General features: G+C 44.5%; 1 protein-coding gene across 1 annotated transcript in view; it reads right to left on the reverse strand.

Moving 5' to 3' along the window:
• Window positions 1-10,955: 10,955 nt before the first annotated feature.
• Window positions 10,956-19,021, reverse strand: part of TPO (thyroid peroxidase) — a 176,580-nt gene continuing 168,514 nt past the window's right edge. The window contains exon 12 of the mRNA XM_068233268.1: window positions 10,956-11,059. Within this exon, the coding sequence (XP_068089369.1) occupies window positions 10,956-11,059 (104 nt within the window). The remainder of the gene's footprint in view (window positions 11,060-19,021) is intronic.

Genomic DNA, 19,021 nt, shown 5'->3' on the forward strand with positions numbered 1-19,021 from the left:
GGATGCTATCCACCGAAGTGGCAAGCACAGTCAGAGGGTCAGCGCGTGCGTCCATCTGTTTTTTGGTCTGGCGTTCTGTAACGATCGGTGAAGCACAGAGAGGATCTGATTACCGGTGATCTGCAGTATCACTGGGAATACAGATGTATACCAGATTATAAGTGATCTGCAGTATCACTGATAATCCGATATACCAGCTAACCTCTGTTCACCTGAGTAGAGTGTAGTGTTTGGTGTAACAGTAACACTTTGAGGACTAAGCCTCAGCGCAGTAAGGTATACTGCACAGATTCCTTCCGAAGACCTGAGCTCTCCAAGACGGGAGGAGTCAGGCTGCGAGTAGGAAGGATTGTCTAAAAGTAACACTCTGGAGGAAGTGTCACTGATAGAACGGGGAACCGCCTCCAACAGTGAGGTCGGTTCTCGAGGTCGGACAAGCCATACACACACGGACAGATAAAGTACAATATCAAGAGGCAAAGACGGAGTCAGGTACAGGCAGGGTTCGGCAACAGGGTATCAGAAATATCGAGGTACAAGATCAGTAGGCAGAAGCAGAGTCTAAGGACGAGCCGGGGTTCGGCAACAGAGTATCAGAAATATCGAGGTACAAGATCAGAGTTCAGGAGGATAGTCAGGCAGGCAAAAGGTCAAAACAGATAATCACAATCAAACTAGTACTTTAAGCTATCAACAGAAACTAGCTAAGTGGTGGATTACAGCTCCAGCTGGTCCCGGCACACTTGCGGATCTGACTACGGATCTGGGTGCTCCCATGTATGTGCTCGCAATGCCAGACAACCAGCAACTGAATAAGCAGCAGAATATATAGTTGCTGGACTCTGCTGCCCCGCCCAAACCATTCAGCCAATCATGAGTCCTGCAGGAATCAGCTGACCTTCCTGATCAGCGGACACTTCCTCTGCAGGTATAAAGGTCCTGAATTCAGGCCCGCGCGAGCATAGCTCTCCATCTGCCTAGGTGCACTAACAGACCCAGCCACACCAAGCACATGCTGCTGCATGCAAACAGCCGCTTTGCTGTCAGGACATGCGGCGGCTTTTCCGCGTTCCACCACACCACCAGACGCGTGCAAACCGCCGCGTAGCACGCGGAGTCAGCCGCCTAGCTCTTGGCACACGCGGCGGCTTTTCCGCGTTTCCTCACAATAGGTTTATTTAGCGTTGTACCAGCAATCCACTTGTCAGTACCTCTCTAGAACTTCAGTGCAGGAAGATATATTGGGGCTAACGCGTTTCAACGGGCTCGGCCGCCTTTATCAAAGCCATTATGATTATTGAGAAGGGTATGAATAATTCTGGACTGGACACTTTTTGCTCAAATGTAAGTAAAAGCTGAGAATTTTTTTCTCCACAATAATGCCTCTTGTACATCGTCTTATTGTCTTTTGGGAGACACCTATGTCATTTCCCCTCAAAAAATTCCTTGCTGATTGAAGAAAAGTGAAAATTTGCCAGGGGTATGAATAACTATGGGTAACACCGTGTGTGTGTATATATATACACACACACACACACACACACACACACACACACACACACACACACACACACACACACACACACACACACACACACACACACTCACACACTCACACACACACACACACACATATATATGAAATCTGATTAGATTTCTCAGCTGAATTTAAAAAAAAACAACAGTTAGATTTTTTGTGTAGTGTGTGGCCATTTAAAGTGTGAGTGCGACAAAAAGCTTAAAATTCTACTCTTTGCAAATTTTGCAACAGTGTTGTATGTATTATAGGTAATGTCAGGACCGGATTTACATCACAGGAGCCTACAGGCACAAATGTTCTGGCACCTTACACTTCATCCTCCACGAACCTACAATTCCCTGCTGAACCACACCGCAAGTGTGCTGGCTGTTCCAGCTGTCACTTCTACTTTCCCTTCCCGGAGTAGGTACCCACAGATGTTCCTTAATACTGAGTATACCTCTGGTAGCCTAATACTAAGTAGCTAGAGGCAGGGCCGGGCCGACACATAGGCTCAGGAGGCTGGAGCCTCGGGGCGGAGCTCACTGCTGTGTGGGAGGGGCGCAAGGAGCAGGTCTGTGTATTGCCTGGCTTGGCTTGCCGCCCACTACCCCCGCTGTGTATGCTGCACTCACCACTTTGCTGGCTGCAGTGCTGGCTGGCTGCTGGGGAAGACGAGCGGAACAGATGAGCTGTATCTAATCAGCTTTCTGCTGCTCGCTGTCCCCAGTCTTTCCTGGCTGCGTGTGTATAGAGAGCGCCCCTCCCCTCCTCTCTTCTTCATGTGACACTGACTGAGGGGCGGGGCTGAGCACTGTAACCCGGGCATTTCGATCTACAATGAAGACTGTGGAAGAGAAGAGATAGCTATGCGGGGGAAGGGGGGAGAGACACTGCAGGGAGAGGTATGTTCAGACCATAATATGCACACATGATTCTGCTCTTCTCCAGCCCACACACTGCCTGTGTTCCTGGTGCTTGCATGATAGATCAGTTTCCCTAATGCTGCCTTGTTTGTGCACTACAGGAAACACTCAGCTGAGCTCTCTCTCTCTCTCTCTCCTTCCCTGTCCCTGAAGCTGCTGCATGAGTATATCGAGGTTTTAAGATTACAGGAATAACTGCAGCTTTTTAACACCCCAGAGCTGGGCAAAGGAGAGCACAGGGGGGAGTGACTATGTGCTGTGTCAGGTGTGTGATAATGCTGGCTTCTATGTCACCAACTCCCCTGCCCCTCTCCCATTCCCTATCACTCTATTTCTCCGGCATCAGGCTATATTCTGTGGGGGTGTCCTGGGGATAAAAACACACTTACCTGGGGCTTCTATCAGCCCCCTGTAGCAGTAATGTCCCACACCGTCCTCCTCCGATCCACCGTTCTCCCCCGCCGGCTCCGGGCAATTATTCGTCTGACGACAGACGAATAATGCGGGCTCTCGTTCGTGTCAGTGGAAGCTTACTGCGCAGGTGCAGTACAAAGGTTTCTCGTACTGCGCCTGCGCAGTAAGCTTTTGATGATGCCGGCGGAAGCGAGCAGGCGCGCGGCCATTGGCGCCCAGCCGCAGTTGAAAGCGTGCCACGCTGGACTGGAGCCGGCGGCGGAGAATGGCGGATCGGAGGAGGACTGCGTGGGACATTACTGCTACAGGGGGCTGATAGAAGCCCCAGGTAAGTGTCTGTATTTAACCCCAGGACACCACCACAGAACCCCTTTAACCTCCCCCCAAGGACAAAGGAAAACAGAGAAATGCACCCTGTATGTATTTAGAGAGTTTAGCCTGTCTAATTCCCCCTCATCTGTGACTAATCACAAGTTGTAGTTTGATCTCACCCCTGTGCCTCCTGATTGCCATGGCAGATAAGACATATAAGCTCATTTAAAAGCTCAGGATATTAGCAATGTCTGCTTCCATGAAAGCAGGAAGTAGACACACTGCAGATTTATTGCAGGATTTGTATCAGCTGTAACATCGAAATTTTTTTCTTTAAAGGTTATTATACTGTTGCCTATCTTTTAGAGCAGAGAGGAAGTTCAGGTCCGCTTTAAAGTGGCCACTACCGATACAATTTTCCGGACAATCAGTCATCCTAGACCACTAATGACAGCTTGCTGGTATATCTAATTCGATCAAATTGATGGAATCGATCCAAAAAAGTATCAATTCCATTAATCTGAGCAAATTGGATAGCAGCTTTTCTTTCATTAGTGGGTCCGAAAGATCGTTTCTGATCAATGTTATCAAATCAGACGATCAATCATCTGGAGAATTGTATAATTAATGGCCACTTTAAGTATTTATATAGTGATGATGCCCTCCATAGCACTTTGAAGAGTACATAGCAATATTGCTGATTATTCTCAGAGCTTAAACTGTAATCCTACCATAGTTATAGTGTAAAAAGTCTCTACCATATTAATATGTATTTATATAGCACTGACATGTTCTGCAGCACTTTACAGAGTACATAGTCATGTCACTGACTGTCCTCAGAGGAGCTCACACTCTAATCCCACCATAGTCATAGTCTAATGTCCTGCCATATTATTATTATGTATTTATATAGCACTGACATCTCCTGCAGCACATTACAGAGTACATAGTCATGTCACTGACTGTCCTCAGAGAAGCTCACATTCTAATCCTACCATAGCCATTGTCTAATGTCCTACCATGTTATTTATGTATTTATATAGCACCGACATCTTCTGCAGCACATTACAGAGTACATAGTCATGTCACTGACTGGCCTCAGAGGAGCTCACAATCTAATCCTGCCATAACCATAGTCTAATGTCCTACCATATTCACATTATTATGTATTTATATAACATTGACATGTTCTGCAGCACTATACAGAGTACATAGTCACGTCACTGACTGTCCTCAGAGGAGCTCACACTCTAATCCTGCCATAACCATAGTCTAATGTCCTACCATATTCACATTATTATGTATTTATATAACATTGACATGTTCTGCAGCACTATACAGAATACATATTCATGTCACTGACTGTCCCCAGAGGAGCTCACAATCTAATCCTACCATAGTGTAATGTGTCCTACCATATTATGTATTTATATAACACTGACATCTTCTGCAGCAGTACTGTATACAGAGTATATAGTCATGTCACTGACTGTCCTCAGAGGAGCTTACAATCTAATCCTACCATAGTCATAGTCTAATATCCTACCATATTATTATTATGTATTTCTATAGCACTGACATCTCCTGTGTTGGATTCAATGTGTTTGATCTTTGTAAGCTTACTGCTCACTCAGTCATCAGAGAGCTGCACATGCGCAGTAAGCTTACGGAGCAGGGGGGGGGGGGGGGGCGCACTTGGGCAGCTCAGCCTCTGTTGATTGTGGACCTTGTCCCAGCCCTGGCTAGAGGTGCCCCCAGGTATTAGGTAACTAGAAGTGCCCCCAACTGAAGGGAGATCTTGTCAGTGGAATGCAGAGGCAGGTGAGAAACCTCTCATTTATACTCCACTTGGGACTCTGCATAGTAAAGGAGGGAGACAATCAAGTAGGGGAATTCCATCATCAGACGCCTGTAGGCACGGGCCTACATTGCCTTATGGTAAATCTGGCTCTGTGCAATGTATTATTATTATGTTGTTTGAAGTAATGTTGCCAATCATGAAACTATGTGTAAGCTCCCAGGCCCATATGCAATTAACTTTTTCACCTGAGTTATCTCCTAGGAGATAACTGTCATCTTCTCTTTAAACTAACTTTTCAACTTTTTACAATTGAAAAAGTACCCAAAAGTTGGTGAAAAAGTGCAATCAAATTTCTTTTGAGTTTTTTCTTGCTTGCTGGTGGTTTAAAAAACATTTTATGAGAAGTTGTGAAATTATCACCGCAGAGAAAACTCAGGAGAAAAAGTGAATTGCATATGGACCCCCTCATGGAGCGTGCTGACAGATTTCTTAGTCTGCAACTCTGCACAAACTAAATAGATAGTCCAATCTTTCAGGTGACTTTATCTGCATAATAAATGGGCTTGCATGTAACACCCACAGGTGAACTGAAGAACTGCAGCTTCTGTCCAAACACTTGAGGTGGCCATCTGCTGGTGGGCAGTGGATGCCCATAACAGTTCATGCACGTGCTGCCACCAGCAGGAGAACTGAGGCAATGATCGTGACACCCACTTTTCTGCAGAGTAAATAGTTGGACATGAGTCTTTCTTTAAGGTGTGCATTAATGATACAATCTTGATTGTAAAATCTTAATATGTAGTAGAAGGGTAGAATGAATTAATACACTTTGAACAAGATACTTTAGGCAATCTCTCATATTACATGTGGCAAGATTGTAAAATGTATCATTCATGGGCACCTTTACTTCTTCCAGGCTCCCTCCGTTCTGCCCCCAGAGGCGCCATTACAGCGGTGACTTCAGCCAAAGTCGTCGTCAAGGGCGCATGCGTGGCTCCTCTGCGCGCCCGTCTCACTCGCATGCTTTTCACTCTTTCAAGTACTGCATGTGCGTAGACTGCTTACAGCCACAGGAGCATGAGCGAGACGGGCGCGTGGACAGTCCATGCATGCGCACTGGCCGACGACTTCAACCAAAATCGCCACTCTAACGGAGCTGCTGGGGGCAGAATGGAGGAAGCCCGGAGGATGCTGAGGGACTTCATCAACTATGAGGGGCTGGAGGAAGTCCCCGGTAAGTTCATTTGCCTGATTTTGTGCACTGCTCAGGGTTCCGGTAATATATTGCGCAGTGTTTTAACTTACAAGGATGAAGTTCTGTTACATTTAATCTTTGAATACATAAAAAGAAGAGTCGTTTTCAAACATTATACAGCCTAGTCTTACCTTATCCACAGAGGCGCTATGCTGAGACATAAGCACTTGTTGCCTTATGCTCCATCCCCTATTGCCTGATGAAGCGGGGCCACACCTGCAAAACGCATTGCTATGACCCTTTGGAGTGTATATATCAATAAATTTGCTTGTTGCTATAATATCAACCTGTTTTTTTTGTGTCTGCTTGGATGGGGTAAGTCCACCACTGCCTCCCCCATTTAAAAATAAAAATAGCTACTTTTATCCTTTTGGCACCTCTGTTCATTTCCACATAGTCTTACCTTATGCATTTCTTCTAAAGGAATTGAAGGAAATGATAATGATAGAGCTTGACAATCGATTTTTAAGGATGATTTTCTTAAAGTTTGGTCATTATTGGACTTAGCAGAAGATTTGAAGATGATTTCTCTATAGCAGGAATATAAGAGATTTTTTTCAGAGACAATCATTAACACATTTTCCCAACTTTTTGGGATAAACATGAGTGATACTTGCTAAGCAACCTCCACACCTCTATTCACATGTACCACAAATTCTTGAACTAAAGTCATACTTTCACAATTCAAACCACATTAGTCCTTTGTATATACATTACTTGCCCTTGATTTTCCTATTTATAAAGAGCTGCTCTTCAGACCAGAAACATGGACAAATAAGCAGGAACGAGTGGCAGAGGTATTTGAGAGGGGCTGTCCCTACCAATAAACTGTCTATTGAACAATGTATCATGCTTACAATGCTATTTAATTTTTCTTGGCTACATTGCTGTTTAATCTTTCTAAGGGCTGGTTCACACTGCAAGAGCATTTGGAAGCTCCCGTGATTTTTAAAAGCCCTTGCTAATGTAATGCTTTTTGCATGTTCTCATTGGAGCGGTGTGATTTTGTAAAAATCCCCCATAGCAATGCATTAGAAAGAGCTTTTTAAATGACTGGCGCTTAAAAATCTCTTGCACTGTGAACCAGGCCTAACTGGGCCAAATACCAATCTCGGGCACAACCCATTCATGCTTAGTGAATAAAACTGATTCTTATTCTCAAAGGCTAGATCCACCCTAGAGGCCAATTGAGAACATTTTTTCGAAATGGGGACCAATGGATAAATGATCATGTTGATAGAGTCTATGCTGCCTATAGGATCCATTCAGATATGTCCATTTTGAATGTGTCTGTTGTCCAGGCCCGGATTTACATCACATGAGCCTATAGGCACAGATATCTTGGCACCCTAGATTTTGCACTCCATGAACCTACAAGCCTCCACCAAACTGCATCGAAAGTGTGCTGGCTGGCCCAGCTGTCACTTCTCCCTTAGTTCCCTTGCCCTTCTACAGGCCTCCCTTAGCATTAGGTAGCCAGTAGTACACTCAGTATAAAGTAGCTAGTGGTGCCCCCGACTGAAGGGAGATCTCGTCAGTGGAATGGGTCTCGTTTATGCTCTGCTTGGTTCTCTGCATAGGGAATGAGGGAGGGAGGTACTAGGGGAGGGGAGTGAGCCACCTTTCCATCATCAGGCGCCTTTAGGCACGTGCCTACTGTGCCTTATGGTAAATCCGGCCCTGCTGTTGTCTGTGTTGCAGTAGTGGAATGCAAAGTCCCATGTTGCACAACTTTTCCAGACAGTGCACAGGAGACAGCACTTTTACATGGATGGACACAGCAAATCATTCATCATATCCATTGTCACCATCCACATTGTGTTTGCATCATGGGCCTCACTTTTGACATGTGATCTGAAGGCATCCCTTTCACTGGAACCTGAAGTCTGGTACCTTCTGTGCCAATACCTGTGTCTAGATCACTTTAAATAAAGCCGATTTTTGTAAAATAAATCAATTTAAATTTTTTTGTTTGTTTTAACATACATCATTAGAGATAATCAAAGAGATACACATTTTATGACTTGATAAACATTTGATTGCATACAGCTTGGCATTTGATTGGTCCAATTTCAAGCTGCAAACAAATTGCAATAAAATGCACATCAATGTGGAAATATAAGCTTGTTAGTGATCATAGCTGTCCATCAGTAGAGGAGATCTTGTGAATACATTTAGTAATCCCTAACTGGGGTCATTTGTGGCATTGCTACAATCATATCAATGACAGTTATATGCTCTGTTGCCTCTGTACAGAAGTATTTTTTTCTAATAACATTTAGTGCCTTTTTAATTTAAACTAGTGTTATTTGTTTTCAAAAGAAAATTAAGGGTAAGGGTCCATTTAGTCTATGCATTCTGCCTTAGGCCCCATTCACACTGCACGCGTTTCCAGCGTTTTTGGAAACGTGTGCAGGTGGCCGACACGCACGACATCAGACATTGCATAGAGTGCAATGTCTGATGTTCACACTGCATGCGTTCCGGACCTGTGTGGTCCGGGAACGCATGCTGCACGCATTTTTTGCCAAAACGCATGGCTGTCCGATTCCCCGTGCCCGTCCGCGTTTGTAATGTGAACGGGGCCTTAAAGCGGGTCTGAGATGAAAAACTAACTATAACAAGTAACTTATCTATATATCTTATCTAAAGTTTAGATAGTTTACACAGCAAATCTAGCTGCAAACAGCTTTAATAGAAAATGATTATTTCTTCCTGTGATACAATGACTTCAGCCATGTTGTTTATAAACATTACATAGAGGCAGGCTTATCTGTATCTTGAGCACTCAGCCTGTGAAAAAAAAACTAATCTCCCTCCTTCCTCCTCCCCTCTGCCTCTGAAATCTCTGGCTAGTAACACCTCCCCCTCCTCCTGCTCAGACTGAGCTCCCATGAGCCCTTGCTACTGTCTGAAAGCGCCTTGGCTCTCTGAAAACCTGTGGACGTGGTTTATTTAGTTTATAGGAAATCAGAGTATTAAAACAAAAACAAAAAATTATTTGGCTTGAGGAATGCCCTATAAACAATAGGAAAGGAACACAATTATGCAATGAGTAAAACTTCACCTCGGATCCACTTTAACATTTTAAAACATCACAACAGGTGAGTTTTCAATTGAGTTCTATGGGATGGTTCACACTGTACACAGTGCATAACACCAATGCAATACTGCATACACTTTTGTGACAGTTCACTCATTATAGGCAACATTTCTAGGGTGCTGGTTGTATCAGTTTCAACACACACATTTTTGATTAAAGAGAGCCTGAGCTGGCCTTAATTTGTATTGAAAAATATACTACCTAATCCAGGGGGGCAAGCCAGATCAGGTAGCATCCCCTTACGTCACCCCACCTCTCCGAAGTTTGTAATAGCTTACTTTCACCTTCAGGGGTCAGGGGTAACAATGCTGCATACAGAGCTCTGAGCTCTCATCTGCGAAGCACACAGTTCAGAAAGTCGGGGAACCATATATGATAGGCACCAAAGGGCCAATGAGAGGAGGAAGGGGGTGTTCCTACCACTCAGAGTGGGTGTTTTGCAGGAGAGGCTCTCCTGCAAGGGAGGCCCCTTTCCCTCGAGACTGCCAACAAGCTAGTTGTCAGCAAATTTGGGGGTCACAGCATGGAACAGGAGGGGGAGACTGACATGAAGGAGACACAGAGGCATGGCATAGAACAGGAAATGTGCCTTTGTGTCCCATGTGACCCCCCCAAATCGGCCTTGAGTACACTTTAACCTCTCTACTGGTATTGACGGTTATACATGTCAATACTCTCCTGCGCTGTATACTAGACCCGTGCTTGACACATTTTGGCAAGTTACAGGAAAAACAATGTTATGAAAAGTAATTGGATCACTTTTTCCACAGAAATCCTGGGGAAATTGAACGCCAGGGAGGTTAAGTAGATGAAAATGTCAAAAGAATACACAAATGATGTATACACCATCATTCAATAAATGTATTTTAGATATGATCAAAGCAATCGAATCAATCAGAAAACACGATAGATGTATGTCTAGCTTTACAATAGTTTTACCTTCTTTCGGAGGAAAGAACTCTTATCTCCTGTGTGCAAACAATAAACAGATGAGAAGTGACTTCCCTGTGGTTAACAATTCTAGACACTAGTGGGAGGAGGTATCAGGCTGTGGGGATGAGGAGCTGTGCACCTGTGTGCTGCATTAGGGGACTGTACCACTTAAACTACAAAAACGTTTACTTTTACAAATCAATGTAAATGACGTGTTTATTAAAAAATGATTCTACAATGTAGATGAACTAAGGTTTTAAGATTCAAATGAAAATATTTTTTAATTCATTTTCTAAATAACTCAGATGATCTAAAGAATGTATTTTGGCAGAAAAAAAATTAAGCATCTAATTGAAACTTGGTTTTCTTGCAGTGCGTGTACATGTGTTAGCTGACAAGGCCAAGTGGATGCATGCAGGGCTATGCTGGCAGGAACACAGAGAGTGATTGACGATTTCATCCTGAGAGGAGCCTTCTGACAGATGGAGCCACGTGCACGCAAGCAGAGGTGCGCACATACAGATGTAAAGGCATGCTTGCATTCACTGGGGCATAGCAAAACTGGCAGGATAGTGACATTACATTGTCAATCTTCTGCAGGTGAGCGGTAAAAGAGACTTGTTATCCTAGTGATTGACAGTAAACACATAGACAATAAGTGGGAAACACAGCTGTACATATGTAACCGAAACTCACCCTCTGAAAACTAAAATCCAGCTCATTGCAGCCCAGGATGCCAGCAGGATGGCAACTAGAATGATGGATGCTATAGAGGCACGAGGAAGCTGCCCGGAATCTGCAAACACAGAATCACTGATTATTGTTTTACTGAACAGATCTAGAGAATTGTGTTTTAATATGAGTAGTTGATGGTCAGTCCCTAAATGCAACTTTTTTTTTATACTTATTGTTCATACTCATTGTTATAATGAGAGGTGGATAATAAGCAAATGCAGTACTAAAAACTGTCATAAATTTGCTGACTCTATGGGATCACTATTAAAGGAACCTAAACTGAGAAGGATATGGATTTTTCCTTTTAAGATAATACCGGTTGCCTGACACTCCTGCTGATCCTGTGTCTCTAATACTTTTAGCCACAGGCCCACAGCCCCTGAACAAGCATGCAGATCAGGTGCTCTGACTGAAGTCAGACTGGATTAGCTGCAAGCTTGGTTCAGGTGTGTGATTAAGCCACTATTTCAGCCAAAGAGTTCGACAGGACTGCCAGGCAACTGGTATTGTTTAACCACTTGATGACCCACCCTTTACCCCCCCTTAAGGACCAGCGCTGTTTTGAGTGATCTGTGCTGGGTGGGCTGTGCAGCCCCCAGCACAGATCAGGTTGCAGGCAGAGAGATCAGATCGCCCCCCTTTTTTCCCCATTAGGGGGATGATGTGCTAGGGGGGTCTGATCTCTCCTGCCTGCCTGCCTGGGTGTTGCGGGGGGCACCTCAAAGCCCCCCTCCGCGGCAAAATCCTCCCCCCTCCCTCTCCTACCTGGCCCCCCCCGGCGATCGAGGCTGCACAGGACGCTATCCATCCTGTGCAGCCAGTGACGGGACGTCCCTTGTCACATGGCGGCGATCCCCGGCGGGTGATTGGCTGGGGATCGCCGATCTGCCTTACGGCGCTGCTGCGCAGCAGCGCCGTACAATGTAAACAAAGCGGATTATTTCCGCTTGTGTTTACATTTAGCCTGCGAGCCGCCATCGGCGGCCCGCAGGCTATTCACGGAGCCCCCCGCCGTGATTTGACAGGAAGCTGCTTCCTGATTAATCAGCCGGCAGCTGGCGACGCAGTATTGCGTCGCTGGTCCTGCAGCTGCCACTTTGCCGACGCACGGTATAAGCGTGCGGTCGGCAAGTGGTTAAAAGGAAGCATCCATATCACTCTCAGTTAAGGTTCCCTTTAAAAGGGAAAATGTTTTTTTTTATTTTTTTTTACATCAAATACTTTTAGGCTCAGTTCACATATGACATAGCGTGAAAGGCTGCATTTTATGTCAGGTTTTATGTTAATGTTGTGTGCATTTTTGTGCGTTTTTACTGCTTTTTTGGTGCATTTGCGATGCGTTTTTAATGCGTTTTGCGTGCGTTGTAATGCATTTGCGGTTCGCATATACAACGTTTTGCATGCATTTTTTATATTTCCATGTATGCAAATCTCTTGGAAGATGAAGCAGAAATACATCAAAAATAATATTTTTTTGAAAAAATGCATATAAAAACGCATGAAAAATGCATACCAATGCGTTCCAATTGACTTTCATTATGTGCGTTTTTGGTGCATCTACGAATATTATGCAACAAAACCAGCGTTTTTAAAAACACAGGTTTGAAAATGCATCAAAAACGCATATGCGTTTTTTTCCTGCGACCCATAGACTTCTTTTAGCGGAAACAACGCAGCGTTTTCCACAATGCTAACGTTTCTGCTATGTGTGCACCCAGCCTCATGGTTTATAATGGAAATCTGTATCTAAAGATTCACTTTAAATGAGAAATAATTATCTCCACTGCCTTGTAATTTTAGGCATCTTGTGAGTCAGGTAATGGCAGCAGCCATTGATCTATGTATTTACAGTGTGCTATATTATCCACCACTTTAGATCAGTGTTCATTATTATCACAGTTAATAGCATTAAAGTTGATCATGTCCTCTTTTCTGTTGCACAACTCTAGGGACAAAAAGGTTGCCTGACAAGCTTTTGTAATGTTTGTTGATGTATTGATACATGTTAATCAGGTCACCTCTCAGTCTCCTTTCTTCCAAGCTAAATAAGTCCAGTTTGTCCAATCTTTCTTGGTAAGTGAGATCTTCCATCCCTCTGAATAATTTAGTTGCCCATCCTTCTACCCCTTCCAAAAGGTCAATGTCCTTTCTACAGTGTGGTGCCTAAAACTGTATCCCATACTCCAGATGTGGCCTCACAAGTGATTTATACAAAGGGAGGAGTATACTACCATCTCAGGATTTATATTTCCCATTTTATACATCCCAGAATTTCATTTGCTACCAGTGCTTGGCAATGTATATGGTTGCTTAACTTGTTATTGTGAGGAAACGCGGAAAAGCCGCCGCAAGTGCCCAGTATGAGGCGGCTGTTTCCGCGTCCAACATGGCGGCACAACGCGAGGAAACACCGCATGCTGCATGGGCAGAGCGGTGGAGTCCGCATTGGATGCAGCGGATTGCGCGCATAACAATGATACCAACACTGTGGTTGGACGCGGGGAAGCCGCCGCTTGCTTGGAGAGCAGCGCGGCGGCTCCCGCGCCCGAATCAGCGGATACATTGCAAAACATGTCTGGTGTGGCTGGGACTTCTAGACCACACAGGTTCAGAAGGACGCGCGCGCGCGCTGAGAGGCAGAGCTTATATGACAGCCAGAGAAGAGTCAGCTGACCAAGCTGGTCAGCTGACATTTTCACCACCTTCCATTGGTCCAGCACTTAGGGGTGGCGCTGGAGAGCGCTATAGTATATATACGGGATGCTGGTCATTACTCTGGCGTTGCGATCACTTCGTGGTAGCACTCAGACCTTGTCAGTATCTGTGTTCTAGCTCAGTTTCCAAAGGTGTTGATGATCAAGGAGCTCACACCTTAGCGTTAGGAATATTGTATTGTAGTATTTGTTATGACCTTCTGCCTGCCTGACCCTTCTTCTGATTCCTGATTCTGTACCTTGCCATTCTGATACTCTGTTGCCAAACTCTGCCTGTCCATTGGATTCCGTATCTGTCTCCTGATTCTGTATCTTACCTGTCTGTGTGTTAACGACCTGGCTTGCCCGACCTCGAGAACTGATCTTACTGTTAGAGGCAGTTCCCAGATCTGTTAGTGACATCTCCTCTCTGGTGTCACTCTCACTCTGTCCTTCCCACTTCCAGCCTGACTCCTCTCTCGGGAGAGTCCAGGCTAGTGGAAGGAACTTGTCTCTTGTGCAGTACTTGTACTGCCTCGCACCTGCCCCTCAGGTGCTATACTCAAAGTATTACTGTTACACCAAAACACTCTTATCTCTCAGGTGTCCAGAGGTTAGAATATATATCTGATTATCGGTGATACTGCAGATCATCAATAATCGGGTATATTCTGCATTCTCGGTGATACTGCAGATCACCAGTAATCAGACCCTCTCTGTGTTACACCAATCGTTACAGTTATCAACCAGTATTCTCAAGTCCTTCTCCAAGTCTGATGTTCTCAGCTGTATACAATTTTTATATGGTGCTCTACCATTGGTATATCTAAGTATACCCAAGATTCATGACTTAGCTGTGTCATGCTGAGAAACAAGCTAATTTTTGGTCTGGAGGACCCCACTTTGGGCCCTCTGCCTCTACTCTGAGACCTACATATATTTACCACTTGTAATGTAGCTGTGAAACCTTGCTAATTGGCTTGAATAGTGTTGTGCAGAGCTGTGGGAGTCTTGATATTCCTTTTTTTTACATGTACTTTGAGCTGTACAAGCTGTACACAGTAGTGCTGGGCGTAATGGAAAAAACTACGCTTACGGATCATTACGCGTAATTTTACGCTATTACGCCTTACGGAATTACGCTTACGGCGCAGACACTTATCTACGGTTCATGTCCGTAATTACGCATGGCCCTTACGCAATTACGCGTAAGAATACCGTAATGCAGGTTGTTACGTTATTGGCTTATGCATAATTTCTTACTAGCAATTAATGCGTAAGGCAATGCTCATAAGGAAAAACTGACGCATGGATCAATGTTAGGTAGCCGCCGACTTTAAGGGTTAATAGCAAAGCCCCCTTAATTGCTGAGAGCCTCAAATTTGGAGAATATATTAAGGAGATCAGAAGGAATAAGAGGAAAACATTTTTTTCAAAAAGACCTTATAGTTTTTGAGAAAATCGATGTTAAAGTTTCAAAGGAAAAATATATACTGTACATTTAAAAACCCGGCGACTTTAACGGTTAATAGCAAAGCCTGCTTAAAATTTAGGAACACCAAATTTCCAGGGTATATTAAGGGGATCAGTGGGAATAAGAGGAAAAACATTTTTTCAAAAAGACCTTATAGTTTTTGAGAAAATCGATTTTTAAGTTTCAAGGGCAAAAATGTCTTTTAAATGCGGAAAATGTCCAGTTTTTTTTGCACAGGTAACAATAGTGTATTATTTTTATAGATTCCCCCAAGTGGGAAGAGTTTTACTTACTTCGTTCTGAGTGTGGGAAATATAAAAAAAAACAACGTGGGGTCCCTCCTCCCAGACCTCTTTAACCCCTTGTCCCCCATGCAGGCTGGGATAGCCAGAATGCGGAGCACCGGCCGCGTGGGGCTCCGCACCCTGACTATACCAGCTCGCATGGTCCATGGATTGGGGGGTCTCGGAAGGGGAGGGGCAGCCAAGCTTTCCCCTCCCCCTCCGAGCCCTTGTCCAATCCAAGGACAAGGGGCTCTTCTCCACCTCCGATGGGCGGTGGAGGTGGAGGCCGTGATTTCCTGGGGGGGGGGTTTCATGGTGGCATCTGGGAGTCCCCTTTAACCTCTTGACGACCAGCTAACGCCGATCGGCGTAAACTGGTCGTCTGCGGGTTACCATGGAGCGGCCTTTCCATGTCAGTTCACGGAGGGTGTCTCCGTGAACAGCCGGAGAGCCGCCGATCGCGGCTCGCCGGCAAAATGTAAACACGCGGGGAAGAAATCCCCGCTGTTTACATCATACGGCACTGCTGCGCAGCAGCGCCGTAAGGCAGATCGGTGATCCCCGGCCTCTGATTGGCCGGGGATCGCCGGCATCTGATAGGCGGAAGCCTATCCTAAGTCCCGCCGGCTCCACTGCCCTCCCCGCCTCTCCCACATGTCACCCACATGTCACCTACATGTGGGTGACAGATGTGGGCGGGGTGGACAGCGGGAGCCGGCGGGGACTTAGCGTCCTGCGCGGACGCGTAAGTGTATGCGGTGGCTGAGCGGCGAGTGACGTCGGGTGCGGCGTAGTTACAATGTAACGAAGTTGTTACATTGTAATAACTTTGTTACATTGTAACTGATAGAACATTTCCGAGGCTATTGCGAGGGATCATTTATTTAAAGGGACAGGTAAGTATTAATGGTTAATTAAGAATATTAAAGGACTTTTTTCATGGTTATGTTTTTTGTTCAATTAAAATACTTTTTCTAAGTGTTTGTGTGTTTATTTACTTTAAACTCTTAAAGGAAATGGGTAAGAGGTACAAGTACCCCTATACTCATTTCTCCTGGGGGTGGTGGGCATCTGAGGGACCCCTTTTTAAAGGGGACTCCCAGATGCCACCATGAACCCCCCCCCCCAGGAAATCGCGGCCTCCACCTCCACCGCCCATAGGAGGTGGAGAAGTGCCCCTTGTCCTTGGATTGGACAAGGGCTCGGAGGGGGAGGGGAAAGCTTGGCTGCCCCTCCCCTTCCGAGACCCCCAATCCATGGACCATGCGGGCTGGTATAGTCAGGGTGCGGAGCCCCACGCGGCCGTTGCTCCGCTTTCTGGCTATCCCAGCCTGCATGGGGGACAAGGGGTTAAAGAGGTCTGGGAGGGGGGACCCCACGTCGTTTTTTTTTTATATTTCCCACACTCAGAACGAAGTAAGTAAAACTCTTCCCACTTGGGGGAATCTATAAAAATAATACACTATTGTTACCTGTGCAAAAAAACCCTTACATTTTCCGCATTTAAAAGACATTTTTGCCCTTGAAACTTAAAAATCGATTTTCTCAAAAACTATAAGGTCTTTTTGAAAAAAAAAATTTTCCTCTTATTCCCACTGATCCCCTTAATACACCCTGGGAATTTGGTGTTCCTAAATTTTAAGCAGGCTTTGCTATTAACCGTTAAAATCGGTGGGTTTTTAAATGTATATATTTTTCCTTTGAAACTTTAACATCGATTTTCTCAAAAACCATAAGGTCTTTTTGAAAAAAAAAAATTTTCCTCTTATTCCTTCTGATCTCCTTAATATATTCTCCAAATTTGAGGCTCTTAGCACTTAAGGGAGCTTTGCTATTAACCCTTAAAGTCGGCGGCTTTTTTATATTATACGGGAGCGTAATATTACGCGATTACGGCAGACTGTGTAATTTCAATAGGAGTTTACAGTCTTACGCGTAATTTGTTACACGTAATAACGTAACCTACGGTCTACGCATAATTAATTACGTGTAATACCGTAATCTTACACGTAACGCTTACGGTGCATTTGTAGTGAATTACGATGCGTAATTACGCTAATGCGTAATTTCGGCCCAGCACTGGTACACAGTCCAGACAATTAACCCAAATCCCCCTATTGACTTAAATGGTGTTTGAATTTTCCGGTCAATTGACCCAAACAATTTAGGCATATTCGAATCAAATGGCCATCAAATTGAACAGACTCAACTCAAGATTAAACTAACACTAATATATATTGAAAATATCACACCCCAAAAACTGGTAAGTGAACCAGACAGTATAAGAAAGCATAGCAGGGTATGAAAAACTGATTGCCCAAGTTTCAGTAACCAAAAATGGAGGTTTTTAATGGGTTTTTAAAATATTTATGAATCCCATTTACATAAGTACTATGGCTGCTTCTATTAACTTCAGCAATGTGAAAATATAAGAGCAATTTTTATTCAAAAAATATTTTCATAAAAACATTAACAAGCAATTACATTCCATGAAATCAGCTAAACAATTAGTAGAATGCTTACATAGGCCCTGGTACCTTTCTAATTCATCACAACTTTAAAACTGAAATGTTGTCAAGAGATGTAATACAACTTCATACAAAGGTTCACAAATCATGTCCAAGGTATTACAGGTTCAGGTCAGTTTCTGATTGAATCTACAAAAAGCTGACCTCAATACTGTAATATTTTAGATATGCTTTGTGTACAAGATGTATTTTCACAACAGGCTGATTTCAAGCATGTCATGTCTGATCTAGGTAGCTGATTTTATGCAGTGTAAATTACTTGTCAATGCTTTTTATCAGAATAGGTTTTGAATAACGAATGTGTTCTTACTTTATAACATTGTTGACATTTAGAGAAGCAGACCTCCCAAAGTCCAGTTACTTTTTAACTGGTTCGGGACTGGCCGAAGTAAAAACTACACTGCACACATGGCTGCCTAAGCCTGGTGCAGAATAGTTTTAGCATGCACGATTCTTTGCACAAGACGCAAATGCACGTCCTCGCTTGCACAAAACTCAGCTGTCTAAAGACAGCGATCTCTGTACAATGGTCCGGTGCCAATTTCTTTGGCTCTGGACCTCCTGTTCACCGTGAGCCAATCACAGTGATCAGAAAGTATAAAGCTCAGCTCGTCCATTACCGCTGCAGTGGATATCTCTGGCCGATTTTGATCATTTTTTTTTCCATACACGCAGCTAGCACTTTGCTAGCTGCATGTGGGGTCTGATCGCTGACGCTCCGCGGCGATTCACCGCTAAAAGCGGCATAAGGGAGCCCCCCCTCCCAGACCCCTTGCACAGCCTGGCCAATCAGTGCCAGGCTGCGCTATGGGGCTGAATCGGACACCCCCCGACGCCATGACGTGGATGACGTCATCCCGATCATCGCCATGGCGACTAGGGAAGCCAAGCAGAAAATCCCATTTACAACGGGATTTTTTGCTTGCTATAAAAGCCGGCAGCGATCGGACTAGATGGGCAGATGCGCCCTCTAGTGGTGAATCATGTAGCTAACTTAAAGTTAGCTACAATGATTCACAGAAAAAAAAAATAAAAAAAAAATAT

The sequence above is a fragment of the Hyperolius riggenbachi genome, chromosome 4, assembly GCF_040937935.1.
Source record: "Hyperolius riggenbachi isolate aHypRig1 chromosome 4, aHypRig1.pri, whole genome shotgun sequence".
Taxonomy (NCBI): domain Eukaryota; kingdom Metazoa; phylum Chordata; class Amphibia; order Anura; family Hyperoliidae; genus Hyperolius; species Hyperolius riggenbachi.